At 33.5% G+C, this 27,551-nt stretch overlaps 1 protein-coding gene across 21 annotated transcripts in view; it reads left to right on the top strand.

The window, feature by feature from the left end:
- SUN1 (Sad1 and UNC84 domain containing 1) overlaps positions 1-27,551 on the top strand; it is a 59,809-nt gene that overhangs the window by 18,331 nt on the left and 13,927 nt on the right. For 6 of the 21 annotated variants that reach the window (XM_043978511.1, XM_043978513.1, XM_043978512.1 and 3 more), the window contains exons 3-16: positions 3,424-3,609; positions 5,040-5,230; positions 8,580-8,606; positions 8,706-8,891; positions 14,661-14,858; positions 15,428-15,511; positions 15,832-15,942; positions 17,347-17,445; positions 17,994-18,087; positions 20,560-20,618; positions 20,793-20,938; positions 22,149-22,235; positions 25,723-25,766; positions 26,659-26,794. In XM_043978511.1, the coding sequence (XP_043834446.1) occupies positions 3,424-3,609; positions 5,040-5,230; positions 8,580-8,606; positions 8,706-8,891; positions 14,661-14,858; positions 15,428-15,511; positions 15,832-15,942; positions 17,347-17,445; positions 17,994-18,087; positions 20,560-20,618; positions 20,793-20,938; positions 22,149-22,235; positions 25,723-25,766; positions 26,659-26,794 (1,648 nt within the window). The remainder of the gene's footprint in view (positions 1-3,423; positions 3,610-5,039; positions 5,231-8,579; positions 8,607-8,705; positions 8,892-14,660; positions 14,859-15,427; positions 15,512-15,831; positions 15,943-17,346; positions 17,446-17,993; positions 18,088-20,559; positions 20,619-20,792; positions 20,939-22,148; positions 22,236-25,722; positions 25,767-26,658; positions 26,795-27,551) is intronic. The other 15 variants (XM_043978514.1, XM_043978516.1, XM_043978515.1 and 12 more) reach the window with 7 other exon arrangements.

Raw genomic sequence — 27,551 nt, 5'->3', positions numbered from 1 at the left:
GAGGTCTGGCCTCTGAGTCAGGAAGACCTGAGTACAGGTTCTGCCTTTGACACATACTTGACTCTGTGTCCCTGCCTGTTTCTCCTAGCAACTTTCCACTACTCTAGGTTGCTTAGCAGTTGTCCATCTGCATCAGTTAGAGAAGGGATTCTTAATCCCTTTTTGCATCATGAATGCCTAGTGAAACCTATGGAGCCCTTCCCAGAATAATGTTTTTTAAGTGACTAAAATACATAGGATTACAAGGGAAACCAATTATATGCAAATAGTTATCAAAAGACTTTAAAAACACAAGTTCATGGACCCATGAGTTGGAGAAACACTGGCACTGGCCATTCCTATACTCTAATGAAATCATGTCTGGTCCTCCTCAAATGTTAAAATTGATAGGTGATTTTTTTTTAACCAAAAAATGTGGTTCACAAAATTTTTTAAGTCTAAGATGGATCTTAAAAATTAGATTTTCTAACTTCCTCATTTTATAGATAAGAAAATTGAGGCTTATCTATCCAGGTTAAGTGGTAATTGCCAAGATAATTAATGGTAGATCTGGAATTAGAACTCATACTCCCTAACTCCTAAACTAATGTTTGTTCTGCTATGTTCCTTTTCAATAGAATGTTCATTTTTTGGTAAACTTAAGGAATGTATTTGGTTACAGGAGGAAGTGTGTGAAGATACATTCTTGGATTGATTAGAACTTGTTTTTTTTTAGAAAATGTTTTGGTTGAATTCAATGGCAGTATGTTTAAAGTACATGTATTTTCACAAAGAAGGCTTTTGTTTCAAATTCTTATAAAACATGACTCTAAAGGATAAAGAGATTTAATCTTTACAGAAAACTTTTGAAGAGATTTTATAAAAGTTTTATTAGAAATTTAGAAAAGAATATCACCTTAAGTTCAGTTCTTTTCGGCACTTTATCTGATTCATAATTCTGATTGACATCACATTTTCCATGGCAACAAGTTTTGTTTACATAAACAGAATTATAATTTTCTATGGTAGAATAAGCAGATTAACTGTACTGAAATTCAGTTTTTATTTTCTACAGTATGAACATAACTAAAGGTTGGTTTTTATAATTTATATGTTTATTTATTAGTTCTGAAGACATTTGTTTCAGAATTAATTATTTTTTAAACTTTGTGATCAAGTCTGTGTTAGGAAAGCAACATTGGTGTTTCATGTGTTACCTAAAAGGAACATTGATGTTTCTGTAAAGTTAACACCTTTCTTTCCTTGTGTTATAGTTGTAAGTAGATTTGGGACTTGCCCAGTTATAAATATGCAGTTGAAAAGTAAAAGAGGATACCCTGAGAACTTGGGAGAGAGCCGAAAATGTTATTATAAAAGAATTAATATTGTATATTTGTTTGCCTCATCAATCCTTGTCTATGTCTTCACTTTAAAAAATAGATGTATTCCTAAAAAGTCTTATAAATTTAATTTTTGTAAAAGTAAATCATATTTTAAATGCTTTAAGGTAACTTACCCTTGAAGAACTAATGAATCCTTTTTATAAAGCAGATGAATAAGTATTCTTCTGATTTTTTTTTTGGTGGATTGATCTGAATCATAGATTTGATTTGGTGTTAAAGTAAGATATCTCTGTAAGTCAAGTTGTTATAGTAAATAAAATCTTTATAAAATAATTTTTACAAGCTATACGTAGTGCCTATTTATATAAGGCAATAGCTAATGAAACAAAATAATTCGGTTAGAGCTTGAGAGTTTTGCCAATATTGTCAGTGCTCTTCTTTGAACTGCACAGCTTACTTTACCTGCATCCATCCTCTTAGCTGCTTTTCTCATAAATTTGAGATCATATAGCTTAAAACATGTAAAGAGTTTCATTTATCAGTTGGTCAGTTAGTTTGTCTTTTGGTAAACAGTTGACATTGGTTATTAAATGCTAACTACAATTCATATTAGCTCATAAATCCCCCCCAAATAAATGAAATATTCTTCATGAAAATAATAGACCAGATTTGGCTTTTGCTATTTGAGTCTTATTAAAACTAATATTCCTGGGGGCAGCTAGATGGTACAGTGGATAGAGCACCGGCCCTGGGTTCAGGAGGACGAGTTCAAATCTGGTCTCAGACACGTGACACTTAGCTGTGTGACCCTGGGCAAGTCACTTAACCCTCATTGCCTTGCCAAAAAAACCAACCCCAAACCCTAATGTTCCTAATCTTTTATATTGTTTGCTATATTTAGCAAACTCTCATGTTAGTCTTCCCTCCTAATTCAAAATTGGGACATCTCAGTTGCTCTGTTTTGCTTTTTCATCTCCTGTCATTTAATAGAGAGTACAGGTAGTCCCCTTTTTAGAATGTGTTGTGTTCTGAAAGCTTGTGCATTTGTTAGAACTCTGAATGTATTTTCTCATGAAAATAGTGTTATGTTATACATGTAATACTTGGGGATCACTACTGTACTTCCCAAGTGTTATTTGGATTATGTAACCTCTCTAGAGTTTTCTTAATCTGAGAATCTTGAATGCCAACTCTTGTGTTGAGGCTAGGAGGGCTAGTTCTGAAGATGATTTGTAAGACATAGCTATGAATTAATTTTGTATAAAACAAATATGTCACTCTCTATAAAAATTTTGTGGTTTTAATTCCTCTTTGGAAAAAATTGATTAGACTGTTTTGATCAGTACCAATTAATATTAATTTTAGTGGTGTTTGTAGTATTTGGCTCAAAGAATCGGGTGTTATTTTGAATTCTGTTCAGGATTATAGATTTGGAAGTGAAATGGTACTTAAGAAAAATCTATTTCAACACCCTTATTTTATTGGTGAGGAAACTGAGGCCCGAAGAAGTTATGTGTTTTCATCCAGGATGATATACATAGCAAGGGGGAGGTGAGCCAGATTTGAACCTGTTTCCTCTGACATTCAATCTTCAATCCAATGTTTTTTTCACCACATCATGCAAAGTATTTTGTTTTGTGGTGTAATCTCTTTTAACCTAAACCTCTATATGAATGTATTAAATATGTATAGATATATATGTATATATATTTTAGCATGAACATTTGAAAATATTTTGTTACCTTGTTGATTTGCTTCAGTAGTTTTTCCCCTGAATGCCTTAGATTTTGAGTTAGTTAAAAACCTAGATGTGCTATCACACTAGGAAGTATATTGTTTGTTCTTAAAATGTAGAAGTAGTTAGAACGTATCTTTGGTAAAAAACTGTTCTTCCCTTTTTTATGTGCTAAGCCATTTTGGTCTTAATCAAATTAAGTTTTTAATTGGAAGAATTATAGTTGCCTCCTTAAATGATTAGTAATTTTAAAATGTTTTGGCCAAATAAATTGGATAATCTATTTGTTCCAGTAAGTCTTTCTAAGCTTTATACCAAATGACATTAAAACTTGATAACCTTGTGATGAGTTTGTTTTCATTGTAGTTCAAGCTATTCTTCAGATGCCCTGGATTTTGAGACTGAACATAAATTGGATCCTGTGTTTGATTTTCCAAGACTGTCACGTCGAAGTTTGCATTCGGTCCCCACAACTTACACCAATGATGATGGTCAGATGGAAAGCACTCCCTCTTATACTAGAAATACTTCTCAGAAAGACATGATTTCAAAGTAAGCAATGTTTTGCTTCTTTTGCTTTGTTTTTTAAAAATTATTCGCTATTCAAAATCACATGTATTTATATTTTGTGTAAAACTTTACCTTAATAAATTTCATATATTAAGCATTAATATCATTTTCTAAATTTTTGATATGGTAGAAATAGTCGAGTAACCAGTTCTCGAATTTATAGCCTTTCCTTCCCTTCTACAGAGTTAAGCATTTGACATTTTGTTCAGTTGAAGTCCTATTCAGTTGTATTTCAGAATGCTAAAGACAGCTGCCGCTCAATAGAGTAGCTACAATTCCAGATATAGTACTAATAGTCATGTTTTAGAAAGTTTAATTCATCTAGCATAATGAGAATTGAACTTCAGCTCTGTGACCAAATGTTATAGAAGGGAAAGGGATCTTACCAAAACAAACATGCTACATCTCAACTCTGTAATATTAGTGATTAAGATAGATTTTATAAAGCGTATATGTACATTCATTATGAGATTTACATGTTAGAATAAGTTCTATGAATACATTGCTTAGTGATTGTCAAATAAATTTAATTTATGGACTTCTCAAGTTTCATATAGACATTATGTCAATAACTATGGGATGATTTTCATGCTTTTGAGAAGAATCAAGACAAAAGCTTTAACTTTATTGAAATCTGAATTATGACCTATCAGCACAGATATTCAGTAACAAAGGTGATGAAACAGAAGAGAAAAAAGTGAGTGGTGTTTGTAGGGGAACTGGCTCAAAAGAGCTAGTATTAAAGTTTCATATTTAATTGTATTCATATGAATTATCAGAGGAAACCATATAAAATTTCAAATTCTCATCAAGTTATAAGTTGTCTTATATATATTTCCCATAGTTTATTTGGTAGAAAGAGTATGTTCTTTCTAAATATTTAACCTTTAAGTTAATTAAACAGTCTGATAGTTTTCTATCTTTTCTGGAAGGATGGGAGAAGTTGGGTCGGGGTGGGAGAACTGAGCCCACAATTTTATGTATGTAGGAAACTCCAGGTGTAGAAACTCTCTTCAGTGATCCAGATCAGGAGCTCTGGCATTTTTCTTATATAAGATTGAATTTTCATTAAAAACTTAGTTTTGAAGTAATTTTTGTAGTTGATGGAGAACATAAATGTAAAAACCCATATTCCAGATATTCAACCTGTCCTTAATTCACTAATCTAAATGCAAATTTTGCTTGTCATTGAGAAATAATGTGAAGTTTTTCTGTTGGTCTTGATGATATGTTTAAAAGTACATTGAAAAAATTTATAAAATGCAAATAACTTAAATTATTAAAAATATTAGAATTATTTAATCTCTAATTTATGTTCACTCTGCAGCATGATTAAGTTTATCATTAAGAGTCTAATAATTTTGTATTTATCAGAGAAAGTTTGCAGATTTGTTCTTTTTTTTTTTGGATAGATCATCAAAACATCATCGAAACACAAACAAACAGTCTTTGGCTATAAATCACACTGCAAGAAAAGCTGCATCCAACTCCTCCCTTCTCAGCCAGAGTACCTTAGATAGTCATGCTAGTGATACGTCTTTAAGATCCTCTGTCCTGGATGAGTCGTTAATTCGTAAGCAGACCAAAGTTGTCCATTTCTGGGGTGAGTTAATGAAAGGTGTTTTCTATTGCCTTTGGAATAAATTATGTGAGGTGTATTTGTGTATTTTAAATGTGTCTCTTGTTTGTCTGTTAGAAGCTCAGACTACGTCATCTATATTTTAATAATTTTTTGGACTGTTCCTAGGAAGTAAATAGGTTACATATCGATTACTTTTTCCATTTATAGCTAGGGAAACTGAAGTACCAGAAGTTTAAATGATTTGCTTATGGATATAAAGATACTTATTTGAATACTACTTCAGTCTTCTACTTTGCTCTGCTTAATTTCCCATGAGGTTTGGGATATTTGTTTTTGTTTTTATCTAGACAATTAAAGTAATATAATTGGATGTCATAACTGGATCTGTTTTCTAAGTATGGTGTCATGGGAATCACTTTTAAGCAAACTTGGCACAAAAATTAAAATTAGATAATATAGTGTGATATACCATAAAGCTTTGAAATTATTATATGAAACAGAAGAAAATTAAAGTTTAAGGATTTTCATTTTAAAATTCCTGAGCCATTGGAAAGCAATTGTACTGTATAAGTAACAAAAGTATTTCTTGGGAATGATTTCTGATTTAACCCTGTGGGCTTAAATGTGAGTTTTGTGATTTGCCCTCTTTCTGTAGAAAAGTGATGAATATGTTAAAATGATAAATTTTATCTAAATATGATAAAATAAATAACTTTTATATGTACCATCTAGCAGACTGAAGTTGTCTAGGAATTGTAATTTCAGGCTTGTTATACTACTTGTTATTTCTACTATTAATATAATGGCAGAATATTTAGTGTTAATGACGGTAAAGCAGTTTTCTTGACACTCAGGTCTTACCTCAATTTAACCCCTGAAATTCTTTGGTGAATGGAAGAATAGGTAGCATGAGATAATAACCATAAGTGTCTCTCAGGGTTCTGTCCTGGGCCCTTTTCTCTCTATATACTACTTCACTTGCTGATATCATCAGCTCCCATGGATTTAATTATTATTTAATTACTATTTAATACCTCTATGCTGATGATTCTCAAATCTACCTTTCCTGCCCTAATCTCTCTGTTGACCCCCAATCTTACATCTCCAATGGCCTTTTGGACATCTCAAACTAGATATCCAATAGACATCTTAAACTAAACATGTCCAAAACAATTAATTTTCTTTCCTCCAAACCCTCTCCCACTTCTACTTTCCCTGTTACTATATAGGGCAACACCATCTTCCCGGCCCCTCAGGTTCACAGCCTATCTCTATTACTATCTCTCACCACCCTCCCCACGCCCCCATTCAAGCTATTGCCAAGGCCTGTTGATTTCACCTCTGCAACATCTTTTATATGCTCCTTTGTCCCTTCTGATACTCTACTCTAGTGTAGGCCCTCTGGTGCATCACCTCAAGCCTTGACTATTAGCAATAGCCTGATGTTACGTCTGCCTTCTTCAAGATTCTCCACACTCCAGTCTATCCTCTCTATTTAACCACAAAAATGATTTCCTAAAGTGCAGGTCTCATCATGTCGCCCTTCTACTTAGTACACTTTAGTGGTTCCCTATCATCTCTAGGATCAAATACAGAATACTTTGACTTGGCATTCAAAGCTCTCTCCTACCTTTCCAGTCTTCCTACATCTTACTCCCTGCTCCATACTCTTTGATACAGTCGCTCTGGCCTTCTGGTTGTTCCAATAAACAAGACACTACATCTCTTGGTTCCAAACATATTTTCTGGCTGTCCCCTATGCCTGGAATACTCTCCCTCCCCAACTTCACCTACTGACTTTCCTTAAATCTCAACCAAAATCTCATCTTTTACAAGAAGCCTTTCCCAACCTCGTTTTATTCTAGTGTCTTTCCTCAGTTGATTATTTTCTATTTTCCCTGTATGTGGCTTACTTTGAATATATATGTTTGTATGTTTTCTTCCCTATTAGACTGTAAGATTTTTGAGGGCAGGAACTGTCTTTTGCCTCTTTTTGTATCCTCTTAGCAAGTATCTAGCACATTGAAGTGCTTAATAAATTTTTATTTATTGGGATAATCTCTTATGGAATTAAGCATGGTAATCTGAATATCCTTAGTGTTTCTTGACAGAACATTTTTGGACCATTCAAAGATTTTAAATTTTATAATAATAATTATTTAGCAAGAGTTGATGCCCTTTTGACTTCGATAGCTTTTTTTTGCTATCCTGGTTGGAGTTCAGGGAAATTGATTAGATCATCTCAGGTTTCCTTCTAAGCCAAATTTATCATTTCAGTAAATCTTAATCTAGTGGATTCTGGGTAGACCAATGGATAGAGCATTGGGCCAGGAGTCAAGAATACCTGAGTTCAGATCCAGCCTCAGACACTTCTTGTCCGTGTGACCCTGAGCAAGTCACTTAATCCTGATTGCTTCAGTTTCCTCATCCTTGAAATGAGCTGGAGAAAGAAATGACAAACTATTCTAGTATCTGCCAAGAAAACCCCAAATGGGTTCACAAAGAAATGGATGTGACTGACATGACTGAACAAAAACAAGTAATTTTAATATGATTTGTAAATATAAGAAATTGGACTTTTTAAAATTAAGAATTTCAAAAGGTTTCCTCTCAGGTGGAAGTAACTTTTTTTTATTATATATAATAATATAGAGGCATAGAATATGTTATTTGATAAAGGAATTTGATATAGTAAATTTTTTTATCTTATGAGATGGTATTTGTAAAGTACTTTTCAAAGCTTAAAGAGCTATATAACTGTTATTATTGTTATTTTAGCTTTCTTTAAAAGTTGCTTGCCTCTCTGTGACTTTCACACTGGTTCATTTCTCTTAGACAGTGATTTGAAGGATTTGAATAAGCTTCCAAAATATTATGTGCTAATTTTGGCAAGAGTTGGTATTCTTGTTTCACTGTGCTGTTTGTTCTGGCAGCAAAAGTAGTTACCAGGCAACGGAAGCAGCATATGCTACTAATTAATGTAGCTTTCCCCAGTAGTCACATGGAGGAAGCAAGGAGATATATGATTTTTGTTGCTTGTTTCCTTATACTTCTTCCCATATCTATGACAGATGACCCATGCTTTTTGTAAACGTTTTCTCATCAATGTAAATTGTTTTCACATACACCAAAATCTCACCAAAATTGACTGTATTAAAAGATAATGATTTTTAAAAAAAGATAATGATTGCAAGCATGTAGCTGGAAGTATTTCCATTTTGGGAACTTCAGAAAATTGGGGAGGGGAAGCTTTAAGTGCTGCTTAATATGATGCAATATAATTCTAATTTCTAAGTATTATAGTTTCTAAGCTCCTTTATGTGTTTTAGTTTGTGTTGTTTTCAACAGTAAGAATGTGTTTTGTTTTTAGGTCTTGATGATGATGGTGATCTTAAAGGTAATTAGTCTATGCTCCTTCCTTTCTCCAAAACACATTTATTTGTTAGATTGACTCATATCAAAATAAATGATCTCAATCTATTTTTTAAAAATTTAGGTGGGACTAAAACTGTCATTCAGGGAAATGGTGACCTAGCAACTGAAGGAACAGACACAACCTTGAACAATGGTTACATATGCAGTGATTGCAGTATGCTTTCTGAGCGAAAGGATGTCCTTACAGCCTACTCTACTTCGCACGTGCCATCTTCAAGAATTTATTTTAGGGATGGGAGTCAAAAAAGTAAGTCTAGTTTTTTGAAGCAAAGTATTAGGATGATAACCGTGTAAAAAGATTTCATTCTACAGATTGATGTGTGTTTATTTAAACCATTTCTGCTATAGATTTGTGAGCTATTTATGCATTAAAAACTAAGCAATGAAATAACCTGTGTGCTTGCAATTGGATAGTATTTTTTCTAGAGCATATTTGCCACACATTAACATTACAGAGTAATTTTGGATATTTCAGTGAGCAAACAAATGCTTTCCAGATTTTTTTTTAAGTACAATAGTTTTTTTTTTAACTTAAAAAAAAATTATTAAAAAAATTTTTTTGGGCAGGGTAATGAGGGTTAAGTGACTTGCCCAGGGTCACACAGCTAGTAAGTGTCGAGTGTCTGAGGTTGGATTTGAATTCAGGTCCTCCTGAATCCAGGACCAGTACTTTATCCACTGCACCACCTAGCTGCCCCCTACAATAGATTTTTTTAAAAAAGCTTTGAATGCCACTTTCAAACTGCCCTCATTAAAATAAATAAAGCATTATGCCATTATTTCTTGCTCAGTACACCCCATATGTGTGTCATCTAAATTATTGATACAAGGGACATTTCCTTAATGACAAAAATAATGTTTGACAGTTAAGAAATATTTTCTGTAATAAAAATATTTATAGAAATTGTGGTAGGAAAGGGAGGCAGGAATGCTACTGCTGAATCAACCCCAACACCCCTCCCCTCCCAACTCTGATAGGTCTGTGGTCATATGTTTGAGGAGGAGCAAAAGGAAAGTTTTTGTGGGGCAGGTGGAAAGATGGAGGTATTTACTGAATTCATGTACTGGAGAGGCCTGTATATGGCTTTTATATTTGTGATGACTGCTTTTGTTATAGGAAAAGCAACTCCATTAATTGCTCAAGTTAATATTAGTGTTCTAACATTATTTACCTGGACTTGAATTCAGATTGAGAGGTATTTCAGAAATATTCCCACACAATGAAATATGAATCTAGGAACTTTTGCTACTGGTAGATCCATAAAGAAGTTTCCAAAGAACCCTATCTTTGCATACTTTGAGAACTCCTTTCTACCAACTAAACACTTAGTTTATTTGAAAGTCAGTACCCTCTGTGAATGACTTAGCTATTCTCAGCAATACCTCTGAAGGACTTACTATGAAAAACGCTATCCATCCCCAGAGAAAGAACTGATGGTGTGTGAATACGGACTGAAGCATCTTTTTTACTTTATTTTTATTGAATTTTTATTGTTTATGTTTTCTTTTACAACATGACTAATATGGAAGTGTTTTGCATGACTGCACATTAAAAAAAAAAAAGAAAGTTCCCTTCTTCTATAGGGTACTGAGAGTATTATAGAGCCAGAGTGGGTTCTATTCATTGCCACTTTGGCTAAGCCTCTGTACTGCTAAGCCTGAGAGGTTGCCTTTGGCCCTTCAGGTACAATAAAGGATATTTGGTTAAAACTGTTAGCATTGAGAGTACTACTGTGACTGTCACTTTTGCTGTCTCTTTAGCCTCAGGATTCCTAAGAGCCTTTCAGGAGCTACTTGAATAATAGCTTTAGCTATTGTCAGGAGGTTTTAATTCTTAAATGCTACTTAGCCATTTAAATTCAAAACATACATATTTCTTACAAATTTAGTTTTATTTCCAGAGGTGTTTTTTGAAAGGCTGAAAATTCTTGCTTTGATAAGGGTTGGAAAAAAATACAATCTACCTTTGAAAGACTTGTTCCAATGTAGCATTCTTATATAACAGTGGGCAAAATGACCCACTTTTGGTTTTTCTTGTAAAGTTGCTCACATTGTTAATATAACAAGAAAGAATGAGGAAAAAGCAGATGAGGAAGTACAATGTTGCATGGAACATCTATTTTTTATTATGTTTATGTTGTGAACAGACATTAACAATGTTTTATGAGTTGAATCTGAATTTAAGATATAAATAAATTCCTTAGCCAGTCTCCCTTTGAGTTTTGTTTTTGCTCAAAATGCAGGGTTTTTTACACTAATCAAATTAGCAAGTCTTTTCATCTCATACAGATACTAAGTAAATTACCAGAATCCATTTGTCATAGTAGATAGGCATGGAATTTAGCAAACCTAGGTTCCTCCCCCCTCCCTCCGATTTATAGACAATTCAGCTCATTGGTCAGAAGCCAAAGAGAATCAGAACTTTTTTGGGGTTGGGGGGCAGGGGTAGGAAATGGTATATTATAAGTGGAGAAGGATGTAGAAATATATGCAAATAGTATCAAACACTAAGCCTCTAGGTTGAGACTAATTCTCTGTTGGAAACATTAGATGATTGTCTAGGGACTCTGAATTCAATAAATATTTAGCTTTCTGATGTGTAAAGTTCTGTACTAGACACTTAAAATGTGTTGCTAAAACTTTCTTGCATTAATGAAATTAAAATTTTGATAAGGGAATCTGACACGATGTGTCAACATATAACTATAATATGTATGTACAGGGTAGACCAAAAGTCATAAAAGGGTTTCAATATTTAATAGCTCCTTTATTTTTTGTTTTTAATTTATAATACATAGCATATACAGTATATATAGGAAATAAATTTACGTGTAAATGGCAAAAAATAAAGAAAACCAGTTTTCAAAAAGTTATTAAAACATCATGATTTTTGGCCCATTCAGACATTAAAGAGATGAACAACAAAGCCTACTTTGATGTCTGTTGGGGGAAAAAGATTTGTGAGTAGGTTGATTATGGACAAGTTGATCAGAGAAGAGGGAACCTTTGAAAATGGTTAGGAATTCAGGAGGCAGGATGGGGGTGGGGGGACAAGATATACTGGGTAAATGGAATATTATAAACAAAAGTTGACATTCCAGAAAAGTTACCATTCTAAAAGCTGTTTTCCACAAGACAGTTTTTCCTTTTGGCTTGATTGATCATAGAGTACTTGGCAAGAAGTTGTATGAGGGTCAGGATTGTGGTATGGTGTCAGAATTTAGTGGACCTTAAGTGATAAATGAAAGAGCCTGTGAAAAATTTTTGAGCAGATAAGACATTGACCAAACTATAAAATAAGATAGTCTGGCAATGTCATAAAGGATGGATTGGAGTAGAGGATGGGTGCGGAAAGTGGCACCAAAAAAACCTGTTATGAAGTCATTGGAATAATTCAGATAAGTATCAGTGGGAAGAACAGAATATAAACTCCTTGAAGGCAGGAACCCTGAGTTTTGTCTCTTGTCTTCAGTGCCTAGAATATTGCTTGTTGAAAGAAAGTTATCTATGAATTCCCTTCTAATTTTGAGTTTCTTTAATTCTTATAAAGGAAAAGGCCCTACAAAATATTGTTTTGACAGAATAAAACAAAAATTTTTGTCCTGAAAATCATGTGGTTAAGTCCAGAGAGAAGAGGTTGTAAAATAGTAACCGGAAAGGTTCTAGGAAATGAAGATTATTTCTAGGTAGTGAAAGTGTTTGTGGATGAAATAGTACCTGAACTGAGGATTGAAGACAGAGAAGAATGTTAATAGTAGAGAGATGTATCTTAGATTCATAGATTCAGAGCTAGGTGGGAGTTAAAGTTATGTAGATCTCTATAGTTTACAAATGAGAACTGAGGAGGAAGTCCATTCTGCCTATGAAGTAAGTACATCATGGACAAAGACATGGAGTCAGGAGAAGACTTGAAGAGGGCTGTACATTTAGCAACCAAAAACAGTAAAAAAAAAAAAAGCGTGTGGGGGGGATTTCTGATATTTGTTTTCTACAGATTCTGATGAAGTTCTTAAAAACAGAAACCAACACAGTGCTTGCATATGATTTATCGTAGGATTCCCTAGAAGTTTATTCTAATGTTCTTGAAGGTAGGTGGGGCAGGGAACTTATACTTTTAGATCTTAGATTTTTGCAAGCCATTGTTTTCTTAACAAAAGAGAGATCCAAGGGAAGAGGTAACTCATGAGAGAGTGTGCCTGCCCTCAAAGAATTTACAATCCAGTAGGAGAAATAGCATAGTCCTATTTATAATACCAAACTTGCTAGAGATCTTTAATCTTAAGGTATTTTTAAGGTGTAGAAAAAATTAAATTACTCCAATAAAACTACTTATAGAGGAGATGCAGAGAAACAAGACCATTTACACTAATCCATTCTCTGTGGTGCTTCTTCAGTTTAGATCAACATTTTTTCCTTAGTACAATAAAACTATGTTACCCCAGGTAATGATTCACTTTTCAATATGATTTCTGATTATAAAGGCTAATATTAAACAAACATACTGTATTTAGATGTGGTGTAATGTAAGAAGCTGGCACCGCCAGGGATGGATATTTCACTTAACATCTGTTTCTTATCTAGCCAACCTGGAAATCAACACCTTTAATTTGAACTAATATAGTTCCATGTCATTTACTGTTAAAACTATATCTTTATATTTCTTCTTCTTCTTCTTTTTGTGGGGCAAAGAGGGTTAAGTGGCTTGCCCAAGGTTACACAGCAAGACACAAGTGTCTGAGGCTGGATTTGAACTCGGGTACTCCTGAATCCAGGGCTGGTGCTTTATCCACTGCTCCATCTAGCTGCCCCCCCCCATGTTTATTCTTTTTTTTTTTTTTTTAGTGAGGCAATTGGGGTTAAGCGACTTGCCCAGGGTCACACAGCTAGTAAGTGTTAAGTGTCTGAGGCCAGATTTGAACTCAGGTACTCCTGACTCCAAGGCCAGTGCTCTATCCACTGCGCCACCTAGCTCCCCCGCTATGTTTATTCTTAATACACATATGTATACTTTTTTTCTGCCATGAGCATATAAGCTCCTTGAGAGCAGGGTTATTCCATTCTTCCTATTTGTATCTGTAGCACTTAGCACAGTGCCTTGTACATGCTAGGCACTTAATTCATGTTTGTTAGTTGAATGTTTGATTTAAAAAAGCAACGAAAATCATCCTAGTTTTTTTGTACTAGGGAAAAAATGTTGATTTAAACTGAAGCACCACAGAGAATTGATTAGTGTAAATGGTCTTGTTTCTCTGCTTCTCCTCTACAAGTAGTTTTACTGGAGGAATTTATTTTTTTCTACATCTTAAAAGTACCTTAAGATTAAAGATCTCTAGCAACTTTGGTATTATAAATAGGACTATGCTATTTCTCCTTCTAGATTGTAAATGCCTTGAGGGCAGGCACACTCCCTCATTTTTAAAATCTCATTTCAGCATGTAGAAATGTATGGCATATAGAATGTACTAAATAAATATTTGTTGAATGTGTATAAGTAACAGTAAGAACATCAGAAATCACCAGATCTTTTTAAGTTGTTGGAATGCTAACAGTGCCAAAGAAAAACTGCATACTAAGGCTGATGATGGCCTCCCAGACTCAATAGGATGAGTGAGAGCTTTTTCTTTTATAACTGCTACTCAGTGAGCTCGGTGAAAACCATGGCCTGTCCTCTGCAGGAGAGAGTCTATTAAAATGAAATAGTTTCATCCTGGGTGATATTTTACCGTTGTTTGCTAGAATTAGTGTTGATAAATCTGGCACGTAATTTTTATTCATGCCAGGATATTGCAAGTATCCATATCCTTTTGAAGGAATATAGCTTTAAGGAAAAAAATAATTTTAACTTTTATGGCCATTTGTTTACAGTTATATGAGTCCTTTAAAATTCTCTAAACTAAAATGACCTTTCTGGTTTTATCTACTCAAGTAATTTGCAAGATGATTTTTTTTTTTATCAATGGAAAATAAGTGTCAGTCTTGTGGGAGGAAATAACTTATATTCACACTTTTTTAATAGGAGGTGCATCTCTCTACATGAATAGAATTTTTCGTCTGGCTAAACACACAGCGGCATCGTTTTCATCACTCTTAGTTCAACTTTTTCAAGTTGTTTTAATGAAGTTTGGTTACGAATCAGAGAATTACAAACTGAAAAATTATGACTCTAAAGATTGTGAATCAAAAAGTTATAAGACGAAAAGCCATGAATCAAAAGGTATTTAGCAAATTTTCTTCTTCTCCCACCAAACAATGATGCGCTAGAGGTGGAGAAAACTGTCCTTTTTCTTATGGCTTTTCATCGACATTTTCTTCTGCAGTCAATGCCGTCTTCTTGTGGCTGTGTTTTTTCTGAGCTTACTGATACTAGTTTATCTTTTATTTCTAAGGCTGCAAATTGGCTATTGCTTAAACAGTTGTATCAAAGTGTACTGCTGTAACCTCTCTTTTCCAACATTATTATTCCTTGATTCGTTTTACCTTTTTAAATCAAAGGAAATTGTTTGATTAAATGTATTAATTTTTAGTTCTGGACCTCTGTGCTGTATTTCTAAACTTTTTTAAAACAAGATTTTCTTTTATTTGCTGCTGGTTTGGGGAATTCAGTTTACCAGTTGGTGCTTTTCTTACCTTTCAATAATAAAACCTCACCAGCATTCACCTATATTAGGTAGAGCTTCAGATATCCATTTTAGACTATCGTATTGCACTGGCTTCATATAAAGCTAGAAGAATTTGAACTTGAGAGAGATGAATTTTTCTAAGCCTGTTTTGCATATATTGCAGCTCATTCGAATTACTGTGGGTGTGTGAATGTAAAAGAGTTTCTCAGAGAGGATGGTCACCTCAGTGTAAATGGGGAATCACTGTGTAAGTATGGCTTTATCATATGTGTGAAAACTTAGTCTTGGCTCAGTTCTGCACAGATTATAATTTTTAGTGGCCTAATTAGATTACATGAGTGACATATGGCATATGTCAATATCCAGAGTTAATATCCATTATTAGGTTAAGTAAGGGATCTACTGTTTAAATACTTAATTATAGAAACAACTGCCAGATTTCACTTAACTGATTGTTTTTGTTTTTTATAAAGTGTTATTTTGACATGACTGGACAGAGGTCTGTTGATTGACTAACTTGCTTATTAATTTGTTAAATTAATGCTCAATTGTTACCACAACCAACAGGTGATGACTGTAAGGGGAAGAAACATCTTGAAACATATACAACAACCCACTTGCAATCTTCAAGGTCAAAAAGGGTAGCAAGGACCATTTGGCACACCTTTTCTTACACAGGTTGACTCTTGCACCTTTTTTTTTTTGTTTTTCTTTTTCATTACTATTTCACAAATGCTAATCATTCGTTGCTTTGTTTTTATAAAAGCTTAAAGATTTTAAATAATGACAATAACTCACTTTTCAATAGCACTTTGAGGTTTATAAAGCACTTTCCTCACAACCCCTCTCTAAGAAAAGTAGTAAGTAGCTTTAGATAACTCAAAAAGCACAGTCAAACTAAAAAATTATAGATAAATTTGTAGGTTAACTGTCTAATTTATTTATGTAGTACAGGTTTTATGAATAGAACTCAACTTTTTAGAGAAGTTAAGTAAAATCCAAGTTAATTATTCTTCTGAGATAAAATATTATTTTACAAATAACCACTTATTTAAAGTGCATAATAAAGAACATTTATGTTATACATTTTGCCTTATATTTGCATAAATGCAATGCCACTTTCAGTCTTAATTGGCAATGTTATAAAAGTCAACAAGGTATTATTTTATGAAAGTATGTGCTTTTCTGTTTATTTTTGATTAGTAATTTCATGGAAAAAGGGATAATAATTTTTTCCCTCTAAGGCTACAAAAGTTAGTTAAAATAAAATTGTTTTGTGAGTTACAAAATAAATGAACAGTAGTTAAACAGATGACTTCTTTATGTTTCAGTAAAAGCCAATTACTACTGGGATCTTCTTAAACTTTGCACAGATTTCAGGCAGTTAAAATGAATATGTATATACTATCAATGTCTCTATAAAAGAGACAGTAAATAAGGAATTTCATAAGCAGCTACAGACTTTACATACATTTCATTTTTATGTAAAGTTTATGTTGTGTTTTGCTGGGGTTTTTTCTCCCTAGGGGAGAGGCCATGAAAAAATAGTTTTTTAAAAATAAAATATTAGGTTTTAGACTTTTTTATTTCATGTTAACTATCTGTAAACATAATTTTCCCAAGAGTGTTATGTTGATTTTTTATGGCCTAATTTAACTTAGAATGTTGCATTCTCCCTTTCATAAAATTTGGCAGTACTATTCTCAGACATATATAGAAATTTTCAACAGAATTATTATGAAACTTGGATTTTAGGAAATACTTGTTAAGGTGACTAGTGCATAGACATTTTTTTGGATAACAAAAAGTCTAGAATTGAAGAAAAATTATTCTAATTCATAACAAGTGCTTTTTCATATTGCTAATCAATTTCAATGAATTTCTGTGTCTTAATTTATAGATCAAGCAAGGAAAATCCTTTTAATAAAAATAGAGAATGGTAAAGTTTTAAAATGGCATCCAAAATTATTGGTTTCATAGATTTTTCAAGTGGAAGAAGCTGTTTTATTATGTATTTAGAGGATGGTGTTCTGGTTATATTCTCTGTGTGTGCACTCTGCATACACCTTTTATCTGTTATAGGTTACTTTTTGATGCAAACACTACAAAGGATTGGAGCTACAGGATGGTTTGTGTCCAAGAAGGTGTTGTCGTTTCTTTGGTTGGCTATTGTTTCTCCAGGTGGTTATTTTTGGCTTTCTATGCTAGCATGATTTCAAAGGCTTTTGGCAAATCAAATATTTTTTTTCTATGTGATTTGATAACTTTCATTTTTAGGATCTCATCTTGGCTTCTTGAAATAACATTTTTCAATCATTATTACCTAGAAATGCTAACATCCTAAATTTCTAGCTGCATAAGCATTTGGTGTGTGTGTGTGTCTGGGGGAGGGTTGGAGATTTGAGATTTCAAATTCATTGCTAGCAGCTTGATTTTAGTATAATTGAAGTGCATGGATTTAATGCTTTAAGTAAATGTTTCTTCTTTTGCATCTTGTCTTGTGCATCTATGACTTATGTTGCTCTGTGGTTTTACTCTTAACCACAGCTATATGACTTAGTCCTATTGTGGTGCATGTAAAAATCCTGTTCACAGATTTTCTTTGAACATCTACTTTCAAAATAAAGTGAATTTTTTTGGGTTGTTTCTTGCTTGGTTGTCACCAAAGTATTTCACTCAGAGGCTTTGATTTCCTCAGAATGGTTCTACTTTTTATGTTTTATTTTTAGGGAAGGCAGCCTCTGGAGTATTCTGGTGGCTAGGAACTGGATGGTACCAATTTGTTACTTTGATATCGTGGTTAAATGTGTTCCTCCTTACAAGGTAAGGAAACCTTCCCAATATCAATTTTAAGTTTCAAAAGGGAGAGGGGTCATTTTGCTATTAAAGTTCACTCACTTTAATTGTGGGTTAGAAATCATAGTTTGAGTGGATAAAGCACTGGCTCTGGATTCAGGAGTACCTGAGTTCAAATCTGGCCTCAGACACTTGACACTTACTAGCTGTGTGACCCTGGGCAAGTCACTTAACCCCCATTGCCTCGCAAAAAAAAAAAAAAAAATCACGGTTTGAGAAAATGTATTAGAATAATCAAAATTGGGTTACTTGTATTGGAATCTCAGAATAGTGAATATGTCAGGTCATTTTTGGACTTTATTCAAGGAGGTTTTAATCACTCCGGAACTTTTCCAATACTCTACAATTGGGAATGCAGTATCTCACATATAGTAAGGAGTCTGTTGACCAAATGGTGTCTTGGACAATGCAAGGCAACATTATAACAATGGCAACAACATAGCAATGTTTCAAATACATGGAGGAGAAGGCTTTAGAACAAATCACTAGTATAGACAGATTTCCATTATCAAAAATGTATTATCTGGGGGCAGCTAGATGGTGCAGTGGATAGAGCACCGGCCCTGGATTCAGGAGGACCTGAGTTAAAATCCAGCCTCAGATACAATTACTAGCTGTGTGACCCTAGGCAAGTCACTTAACCCCAATTGCCTCACCAAAAAAAAAAAAAAAGTATTATGTGTACATATATAACCTATATTGGATTGCTTTCTGTCTTGAGGAGGGGGAAGGGAAGGAAGGGAAGAAGAAAAATTTGGAACTAAAAATCTTATGAAAACAAAACAAAAAAACACAACAAAAAATGTATTATCTGAGAAGCTTAATAAAACTAATAATTTGTGCAGATAAATGTTTATTTACTCATCTATGCTTTTCCTCATCCATACATAGTTCATATTATCAATAGTTAGTGAATTTATGCAGATACTTGCCTATAATAATAATTACTATGACATTTAGAAAATTAGAAATCTATAATTATTATTACTGCATTTTTAGATTATGTTTTTCAGTTTATAAAGTTGAGCAAAAGGGTAGAAATCATGTGCCTGTGGGAAATTGCAGTGTTTTTTAAGGTCAAAGGTATTTTATATAAAATGCTCAGAATGAAAATCAGTGTGGTGAACATTATTACTTACTATCTTTTCCTCAAAATCTCTTCTCCCTTCCTCACTTTTCTTCCCAGTCATTGAGACTTTCAACTTCAGTGTCATCTTCTACTCTTTTCTCAAACCCCCATATCTAGTCTGCTGCCAAGTACCTTCAGTTTTACCTTTGTAATATCTCTTGTGTTCCCCCTTCTCTCCTCTGCCACCACCAGTCTGGTACAGGGAGGGCATAGTCACTTCAAGCATGGACAGTAGCAATAACCTTCTGGTTGACTTCTCTGCCTCAAGTCTCCCCCTACTCCAGTCCATCTTCCGCTCAGCTATCGAAATGAATTTTGCATGTCATTGCTTCATTTAGTAAATTCTAGTGGCTCCCTGTTGCCTTCAGGGTTTAAATATAAAATCTTCTGGGCTTTAAAACCATTTGTAATGTAACGATTGGAATGACGCCACCTGCTGGAGACTTACTGTAGAAGTGTTCCGCCCATGAAGCGAAGGTCTTTGAGGGCAAGACCAGGAGTCTTTTCTTTGGCGTCAGGAAGTGAAGTTGGCTAGTGGGAGGAAGAGGGAAGAGACTAGTGCTCTGTCTTGCGCTTTTTCCTGGGGACTCTGGTGGAGAAGGCAGGTGGAGAAGGCAGGTAGAAATGCGTTCTCCCTTTAATAGATAGGAATCTAGGCCTTTCTCTCTCTCTTTACCAAATTCTTATTCTCCTTAATAAATGCTTAAAAGTCTAACTCTTGCTAAAGCTTATAATTTATTGGTGACCACTCATTAGATATTTTAGATAGTTTAGCTAGAATTTTAGCCCTTAACAGTAACATAGACCCTTCCAATCTTTCTAGCGTTCCTACCTCTCCCATTTATATACTCTACAGTCAGTGATACTGGCCTCCTTGATGTTTCCTTGAACAAGACACTCCATATCTCAGTTTCTTGTGTTTTCTCTGGCTGTCCCCCCAATGCCTGGAATTCCTTCTTTCCTTACTTCCATACACTGGTTTCCTTTAAGTCTCAATTAAAATTCCATCTCCTCAAGAAGCCCTTCTTTATCTTATTTTTAGCACTTTCCTTCTGAGATCATCTCTAATTTATCTCTTACAGAAAGATATAGACATGTACACTCACCCATATGTCTTATTTGTTCATTTTTTGTTGTATTCTCTCATTCAAATGTGAACTCCTTGAGGGCCAGGGGTTCTTTTACTTTTCTTTGTATTCTAAGCACACAAACAGTGCCTGGTGTATATAGTAGGCACTTAGTAGTTGCATGTTGTTTTATTTTTCAACTTCCACTTGTTCCAAGTTAAACATTTTCATTTTTATTTCCAGGTGCCTTCCAAAAATATGCAAGTTGCTACTGTTACTTATCCCACTTTTACTTTTGCTAGGTATGTGAGGTTTGTTTTCACTTTAAATTGATTATTCATGTTTTTTTTTATTGTAAGTGATAATTCGGTTTAATTATTGAAGATACTTTCCCTTACTTTTCTAGTTAAATATAATCTCTTGTTTACTTTCTTGAAATTGTTTTTTTAACTTTTTGATTTTTGTTTTTATCTAAGGGATAGGCCTTTATTTATGGAACATGGAAAGTTTCCTTTCACTCTTGCCTATATTTAATTGGACAAGCATACACAGATCACAGAGGATAGATGAGTCCAGATACTTATTTAAGCCTGATTCTTCTCACGTTAATCAGCCTACAGAGGTAAATTGTTAGAATACTTTCTTAGATGACTGACTCAGTGTTTAACTCCACACAGCAAATTAGTCAAATTATTAGTTAATAATAAGGTTCAGAGTAGGGGAGTACTGTTCTCTGGATTTATTGATAAAATTTTCCAATAAAGAAGCTATGTAGGTTCTTGCATGTTCTAAAAGAGTTCCAACAATATATTTTTAATAAATAGCTTTCCTTATGTTTCTCGCATTTCTCCTGATTGCCATTCCCTCCCTTACCTCCATTATTTAGCTTATGTTTGATTTAATTAGCAATTGATATTTTCATTTTATTGGAGGAAAGTTCCCTAAAATGTTTTGTAGACAGCTTTTAAAATAAAACAAACAACCCTCCGTTTGATAGGGTTTTAACTGGATTTTCCTGTTTGAATTATTTTCCAGTATTTTACTATGCCAGAGAAAGGACAGGTGAATAAGAATTCTTTGATTTTTGTCTAAGAACCTTTTTGATTTCAGCTTTTTTTTTTTTGGTGAGGCAATTGGGGTTAAGTGACTTGCCCAGGGTCACATAGCTAGTAAGTGTTAAATGTCTGAGGCCGGATTTGAACTCAGGTCCTCCTGAATCCAGGGCCAGTGCTCTATCTACTGCACCACCTAGCTGCCCCTTGGCTATTTTTTTTATAGGAAGTTAGTTATTAGCCTGTAAAACTACTTCAGCATTATCTTTGGAATTGAAATCACTTGGAAAAATGCTGTAAAAATTCTTACAACTATATCTTGGTAATATTTGTAGTAGTAATTGAAATTATTTAGCCAAATATTTTTAAGGAACAGACTGGGAAACTTTATTCCTTATTTTTTCATTATAACATATCTATTTATTTATTTTTGCAGTTTTGTCGGAGACCTGCTTAATAGACTAGAGTATGATTTATAGTATTTTCTGACACTGCCACAAAAATTATAGGATTTTTTATTGCTGTTATTTTTTTTAAATTAGAGGAGAATCCATTTGTCGTTTTTAGCTTGGCATAGATTGCTGTTACTTTTCATTTGGATATATATCTTTCTATTGAATAAACTCTCTAAACTTAGACATGATTAAAATGTATATTAAATTACTTATTATTTGGCATGAAATATTATGACCAAATGAAATTAACTGTTGAAAAGTTTTGTGTGTTTTGAGATCACCTGCTTTACATTTCCATTTAATGTGTTTGTTTTTTATCTTTAAGATGGATTTTATGGCTTTCCAACAAGAAAATGAATTCCGTATATTGAAGCTGGAAGATCTTCTTGGAAAACTGTCTGAAAAGGACAAGGTACTTAGTTGTGTTTTTTTCTAACTGTAACATAAGTTAAATTGCTATTTTTCATCTTTCAGAATGACAACCAATAATCAACTTCAGTTTAAAAGATTAAAAAAAATTCCTTGGTTATTATTCAAAGAATTTTAAAGCTTTTTTGGTGTTGAACTTTTTATATTGTCCTTATGAAAGAGTGTTTGTCAAAAACCCTTGAGAGTAACTTGGGGTTACTGATTCTCATTCTTAGTAAGCAATTTTCCTTGTTCTTGTTTCTGGATTCTCTTTGGTTTTAGTTAATCAATAAGTGTAATTTTTGAGTTCATACTATGTATGTAGCCTTGTGCTAGGTTCTGTGGGATCAAAAAGAATTACAAGATGAGGTAAATGTCCACATGGTTCCAGTGCTAGCACTAATAAGTGAAACCTTTAGTATTCTGTAGTTAGTTTTTTCATTATAATACCAACAGTTGTCATCTGCTTGTGCTTTGTGCTCTGTCCTGTCATTGTTCAACAAACTATTCAACAGAGATTTATAAAGTACCTACCATGTGTAGGGAACTATGTATTAGAAATATACCCATGCTACTCCAACTCTAAAACAAATCAGATTCCAAGTTTGAAAATGGGCGAGCATTTATAGTATATCACTGGCCATGCTCACATGTTTTATACCTTTGGCTCTCAAAACATATGAGTATGAAAATTTTTTCCACATTATCCACATCCAAGAAAAAAAAGAAAAGATATAGAAGAAAATATTCTTAAAACTGTGCCCTGAGTCTATCACTTCTCTACCTGGAGGTGGATAGCATTTTTCACCATGCATCCTTTGGAATTATGATTGGTGATTGTATTGATTAGAGTTCCTAAATCTTTCAAAGTTGATTATCTTTAAAACTGTTAAACTTTAAAGCTGTTACTATGTAGATTGCTCTCCTGGTTCTTCTCACTTCAGTTTGTATCAGTTCGTACAAGTCTTCCAAAATTTTTATGAAACTATTTGTCATCATTTCCTTTTTTAAAAAAATTCACTTTTAAGTTCTAAATTCTCTCCCTCCCCCAACCTCTTTTTCACGCATTGAGCAGGCAAGAAAAAACAACTCATTGCAGTATGAAGTCATACTAAACAAATTTCATTAACTATGTTCTATAAAAAAGAAAAAGAAAATATAACACTGAGTCTATCAGTGTAGATAACATTTTTCATCAAAAGTCCTTTGAAATTATGGTGGGTTATTGTGATCAGAGTTGCTAAGTCTTTCATAGTCAATCATCTTTACAATATTGCTGTTACTGTGTAGATTGTTCTCCGGCTTCAGCTCACTTCACTTTGCGTTAGTTTCTAAAGTCTTTCAGGTTTTTCTGAAACCATCCCCTTCATCATTTCTTACAGCACAGTAGTATTCCATTATATGCATATACTATCATCATTTGTTTATTCATTCCTCAATTGATGTGCATCCTCTCAGTTTCCAATTCTTTGCTACTACTAGAAGAGTGGCTATAAATATTTTTGCATATATGGTCCCTTTTTCTTTCTTGATATTTTTGGAGTATAAGCCTAAAAGTAGTATTTTTGTTTCCGAGAATATGTATAATTTTTCTTTTTTTTTTTCCTGCAGGGCATTGAGAGTTAAGTGACTTGCCCAGGGTCACACAGCTAGTAAGTGTCAAGTGTCTGAGGCCAAATTTGAATTCAGGTCCTCCTGAATCCAGGTCCAGTGCTTTATCCACTTCGACACCTAGTTGCCCTGAAAAGCTATTTTTCTAAGATAGAGTTATTTATGTATTCTATTTAATTTTTTTAATAGTGGCAATTTATATTTTTATAAATATTCATCCATTTTATTAAGATTGTCCATTTTATTGGCATTTGTTTGGGAAAAATAATTCCTAATAATTGCCTTTATTTCACTTGATTGTCAATTTAGCTTTTTCATTTTTGATACTGGTAATTTAATTTTCTTTTTAAAAATCAAATTAGGGGCAGCTAGGTCGCACAGTGGATAAAGCACTGGCCCTAGATTCAGGAGGACCTGAGTTCAAATCTGGCCTCTGAGACTTGACAGTAGCTGTGTGACCCTGGGCAAGTCACTTAACCCCAATTGCCTCACATACACGCACACAAAATCAAATTAGCTAGTGATTTGTCATTTTTAAAAATTTTATTCCCTACCTGCCAAATCCAAGGTCCTACTTTTATTTCAGTGGTTATTCAGGGTTTTGGTGGGTTTGGGGGTTTTTTTGCATTTAATTTTATTATCCTATTCTTTCATTTTTCAGGATTTTTATTTTAATACTTAATTGAGAGGTTTTTAATTGCTGGTTTCCTGATTTTTTTTTTTTTAGTTACATGCCCAATTTGTTGGTCTATTCTTTCTCTCTTTTCTTGATGTACGAGTTCAGAAATATTTTCCCTTAAGTACTGCTTTGGCAATATCCCACAAATTTTGGTATGTTGTGTCATTGTTGTGATTGATATTCTTTAAATGTTGGAGGGAAATGAGAGGTATATCAATGAATTTCATTTCCTCCATTTTCTGTAATAATTGCTACTTTTTATCTGCTAGGTTTAGTAGTTTTCAAGCATTTTTAAAAACTTATTAAATCTCTGTATATATCTTTGGATCATTGTCTAAAAGAAATGTTAAGTGATATTTAAATAAGTTTTTTGAGAGCAGTGACTGTTTTGTTTTTGTCTTGGTATCCTCAGTGGTTAGCACAATGCCTGGCACATAAGTTTATATTGATCAATTGATATGTTTTTCAAAAGGTATTACAACTACAGTGAACTCCATTACCCACTCAATTAATCCACTAACACTATCTTGTTTGCTACATTGTATTAGATTTTAGTTATATAAAGTAATAAGACCAATATCTTTAAGCCACACACTGAAATATGATGGTTTGTAATTAAAAGACAATCTTCTTCTAAATGGTAAGTCATAAAGATCAAATCCTTAGATCTTAAGAATCAAAGAATTGGGAGATTCTTATTCCATATTCTCTTAATTCTCATATTCTCACTTTTTCAGTTATTATTGTAGATTTAATCTCAAGGTCACAGTATTAAGACTTATCATAGTTTAAAGAAAAGTTTCATTGTGGTCTAAGATGTCCAGCTATGTGGTGGACACGGTCAGTTAAGGACCCAGTTACTGACTAATAAATAATGCTGACTCTTTAAAAATAAAAGTATAATTCTTTTCTCTCCCACCCTCTCTTTCCTCCTCATCCTAGTGGTGGCTTTTTAATATTTTAAGGTTGTGATAACAAATTTAATCAGATTGTTTCCATCTTTGATTGAAATGGTTTTATTTCAAAATTGGGAAACATAGGAAATGTTTTTTTCCATTATTGAGTTCCTGTGGATGAAAACTTACTAGAACTTATGCCAGTCCTGGCATTTGCATCGCCCCAAAAGAGCTAATTGATACTTAAAATGTTAGAAGATAAATGTGTACATTCTATATTTGGTTATTGTTTTTATATTTTTCAGCTTATCCAGGAAGAATTAGATCAGACCAAGTCAAGAATAATTAGGTATGACTGCTTTTCCTATATTTTGACTCTTAGATACTTTTTTCCTACTTGAGAGAAACTGGTGATTACAAAAGGATTCTTATTATTTGTGTCAGACTTGATATTGGTTGAGGTCATGACATGGTTTATATGATCAGAGCACACCTAAATCCTACTGTGAATGAACACTGAGCTTTGGAGCAGTTTTATTCTTTGGTAGTGCCTAAGGCTTCTGTTGGTGGAATGTCTTCAGAGTTTTTTTGATTACTGTGAACAAAAAAATTGGATTAATAACAACTGAATTAGAGAATTATGAAATAAAGGTCTTGACTTTATAACTAATCTGTAAATTTATCGGATGTGTTCTCATAAAAATGGAGAGGCCTGCTCTAAAATCTTTCTCAAAACAGAAAAAGTATGAGGGTAGAGGAGAGGGTGAGATAGAGTCAGAGAGAAAGAGAAATAGAGTGAAATAGAAAAGGGAGGGGGGGAGAGAGAGAGAGAGAGAGAAAGAAGGAGGGCAGGAGGGAGGGAGAGAGGGAGGGGGGAGAGAGCAAAATCAAGATCTTCAGAGTGTAGGTTGAAGTATGAATTCCCAAAATATAGCTGTATCCACCCTGTAAGTACTCAAAAATTCTGTGTTTTTATTTTTCCTTCTGTTTTTTTGATTAAACATTAATAATTGAGGGTTTTTTCTTTTAAGAGAATTATCATTACACATATTTACAGTAGTTTTCATTTGTGGATAAGATCACTGTTCAATTGATCATAATGGTGATCTTTTTTTTTTGGTAAGATGTAATACATCCTCAGTCTTCATTTTTCGTGTCTTTATTTTTGGTATTTAATGTGTTGTTAGAGTAAATTTAACTTCAGGTTATGTAACATGTTTTTTCTACATTTGGTTTACTAGTGGAGTTGATGAACGACAACATCTTCTGTCCCAGGTTAAGAATCTAGAATTGGAACTGGGTCATTTGAAATCAGAATTATTAACTTGGCAAAGCTTGAAGACTAGCTGTGAGAAAGTAGAGACAATGCATGAAAAAGTAAGCATTTGGTTATTAACATATTTTATGATCTGAGATATTAAAAATGTATATAAACATATCTTAAGTTCACAAAATGAAGTTCTTTGTTAATTATGATTGCATATATAATTTTCAATTATTGTATTATTGAAAACTTCTAAATGGAGTCTTAGATTTAGTGGTGGAATGAACCTGAGAGATTATTGAGTCCAACACTGTTATTTTTATAGATAAGGAAACTGAGGTCCAGAAAGGTGAAGTGATTTTCCTTAAAGTTATACACCTACTAAGTGGCAGAGCTGGACTTTGAAATGAAGTATTATGAATTCTATGTTTTGTTTTGTTTTGTTTTTTGGCAGGGCAGTGAGGGATAAGTGACTTGCCCAAGGTCACGCAGCTAGTACATGTCAAGTGTCTGAGGCCGGATTTGAACTTAGGTCCTCCTGAATCCAGAGTCAGTGCTTTATCCATTGTACCACCTAGCTGCCCCATGAAGTATTATGACTTCAAATCCAATTCTGTTTGTACCATGTTGTATTTATAATTGCAAACTTTTCTGTCAACATCTGTAGTATTATAGGCCAGGTTACGTGTCTTATAAAATGGAATTTTTTTCTGAGCTTTTGAGTATATTGATTTATTAAACAATGCATGCCAATTGCATAACAAATTGGGACCAGTCCTCCTCACCTTAGTAGATTTTTATGCATTAAAAGAAAACAATTAGCAGGATATAAACCAGGATAGAAGATTAGGTAATCTGATTTTTAATTGG

Source organism: Dromiciops gliroides, chromosome 1, assembly GCF_019393635.1.
Source record: "Dromiciops gliroides isolate mDroGli1 chromosome 1, mDroGli1.pri, whole genome shotgun sequence".
Taxonomy (NCBI): Eukaryota; Metazoa; Chordata; class Mammalia; order Microbiotheria; family Microbiotheriidae; genus Dromiciops; species Dromiciops gliroides.
Note: the sequence above shows the minus strand (reverse complement) of the source record. Positions and strands in the feature narration are given on the sequence as shown.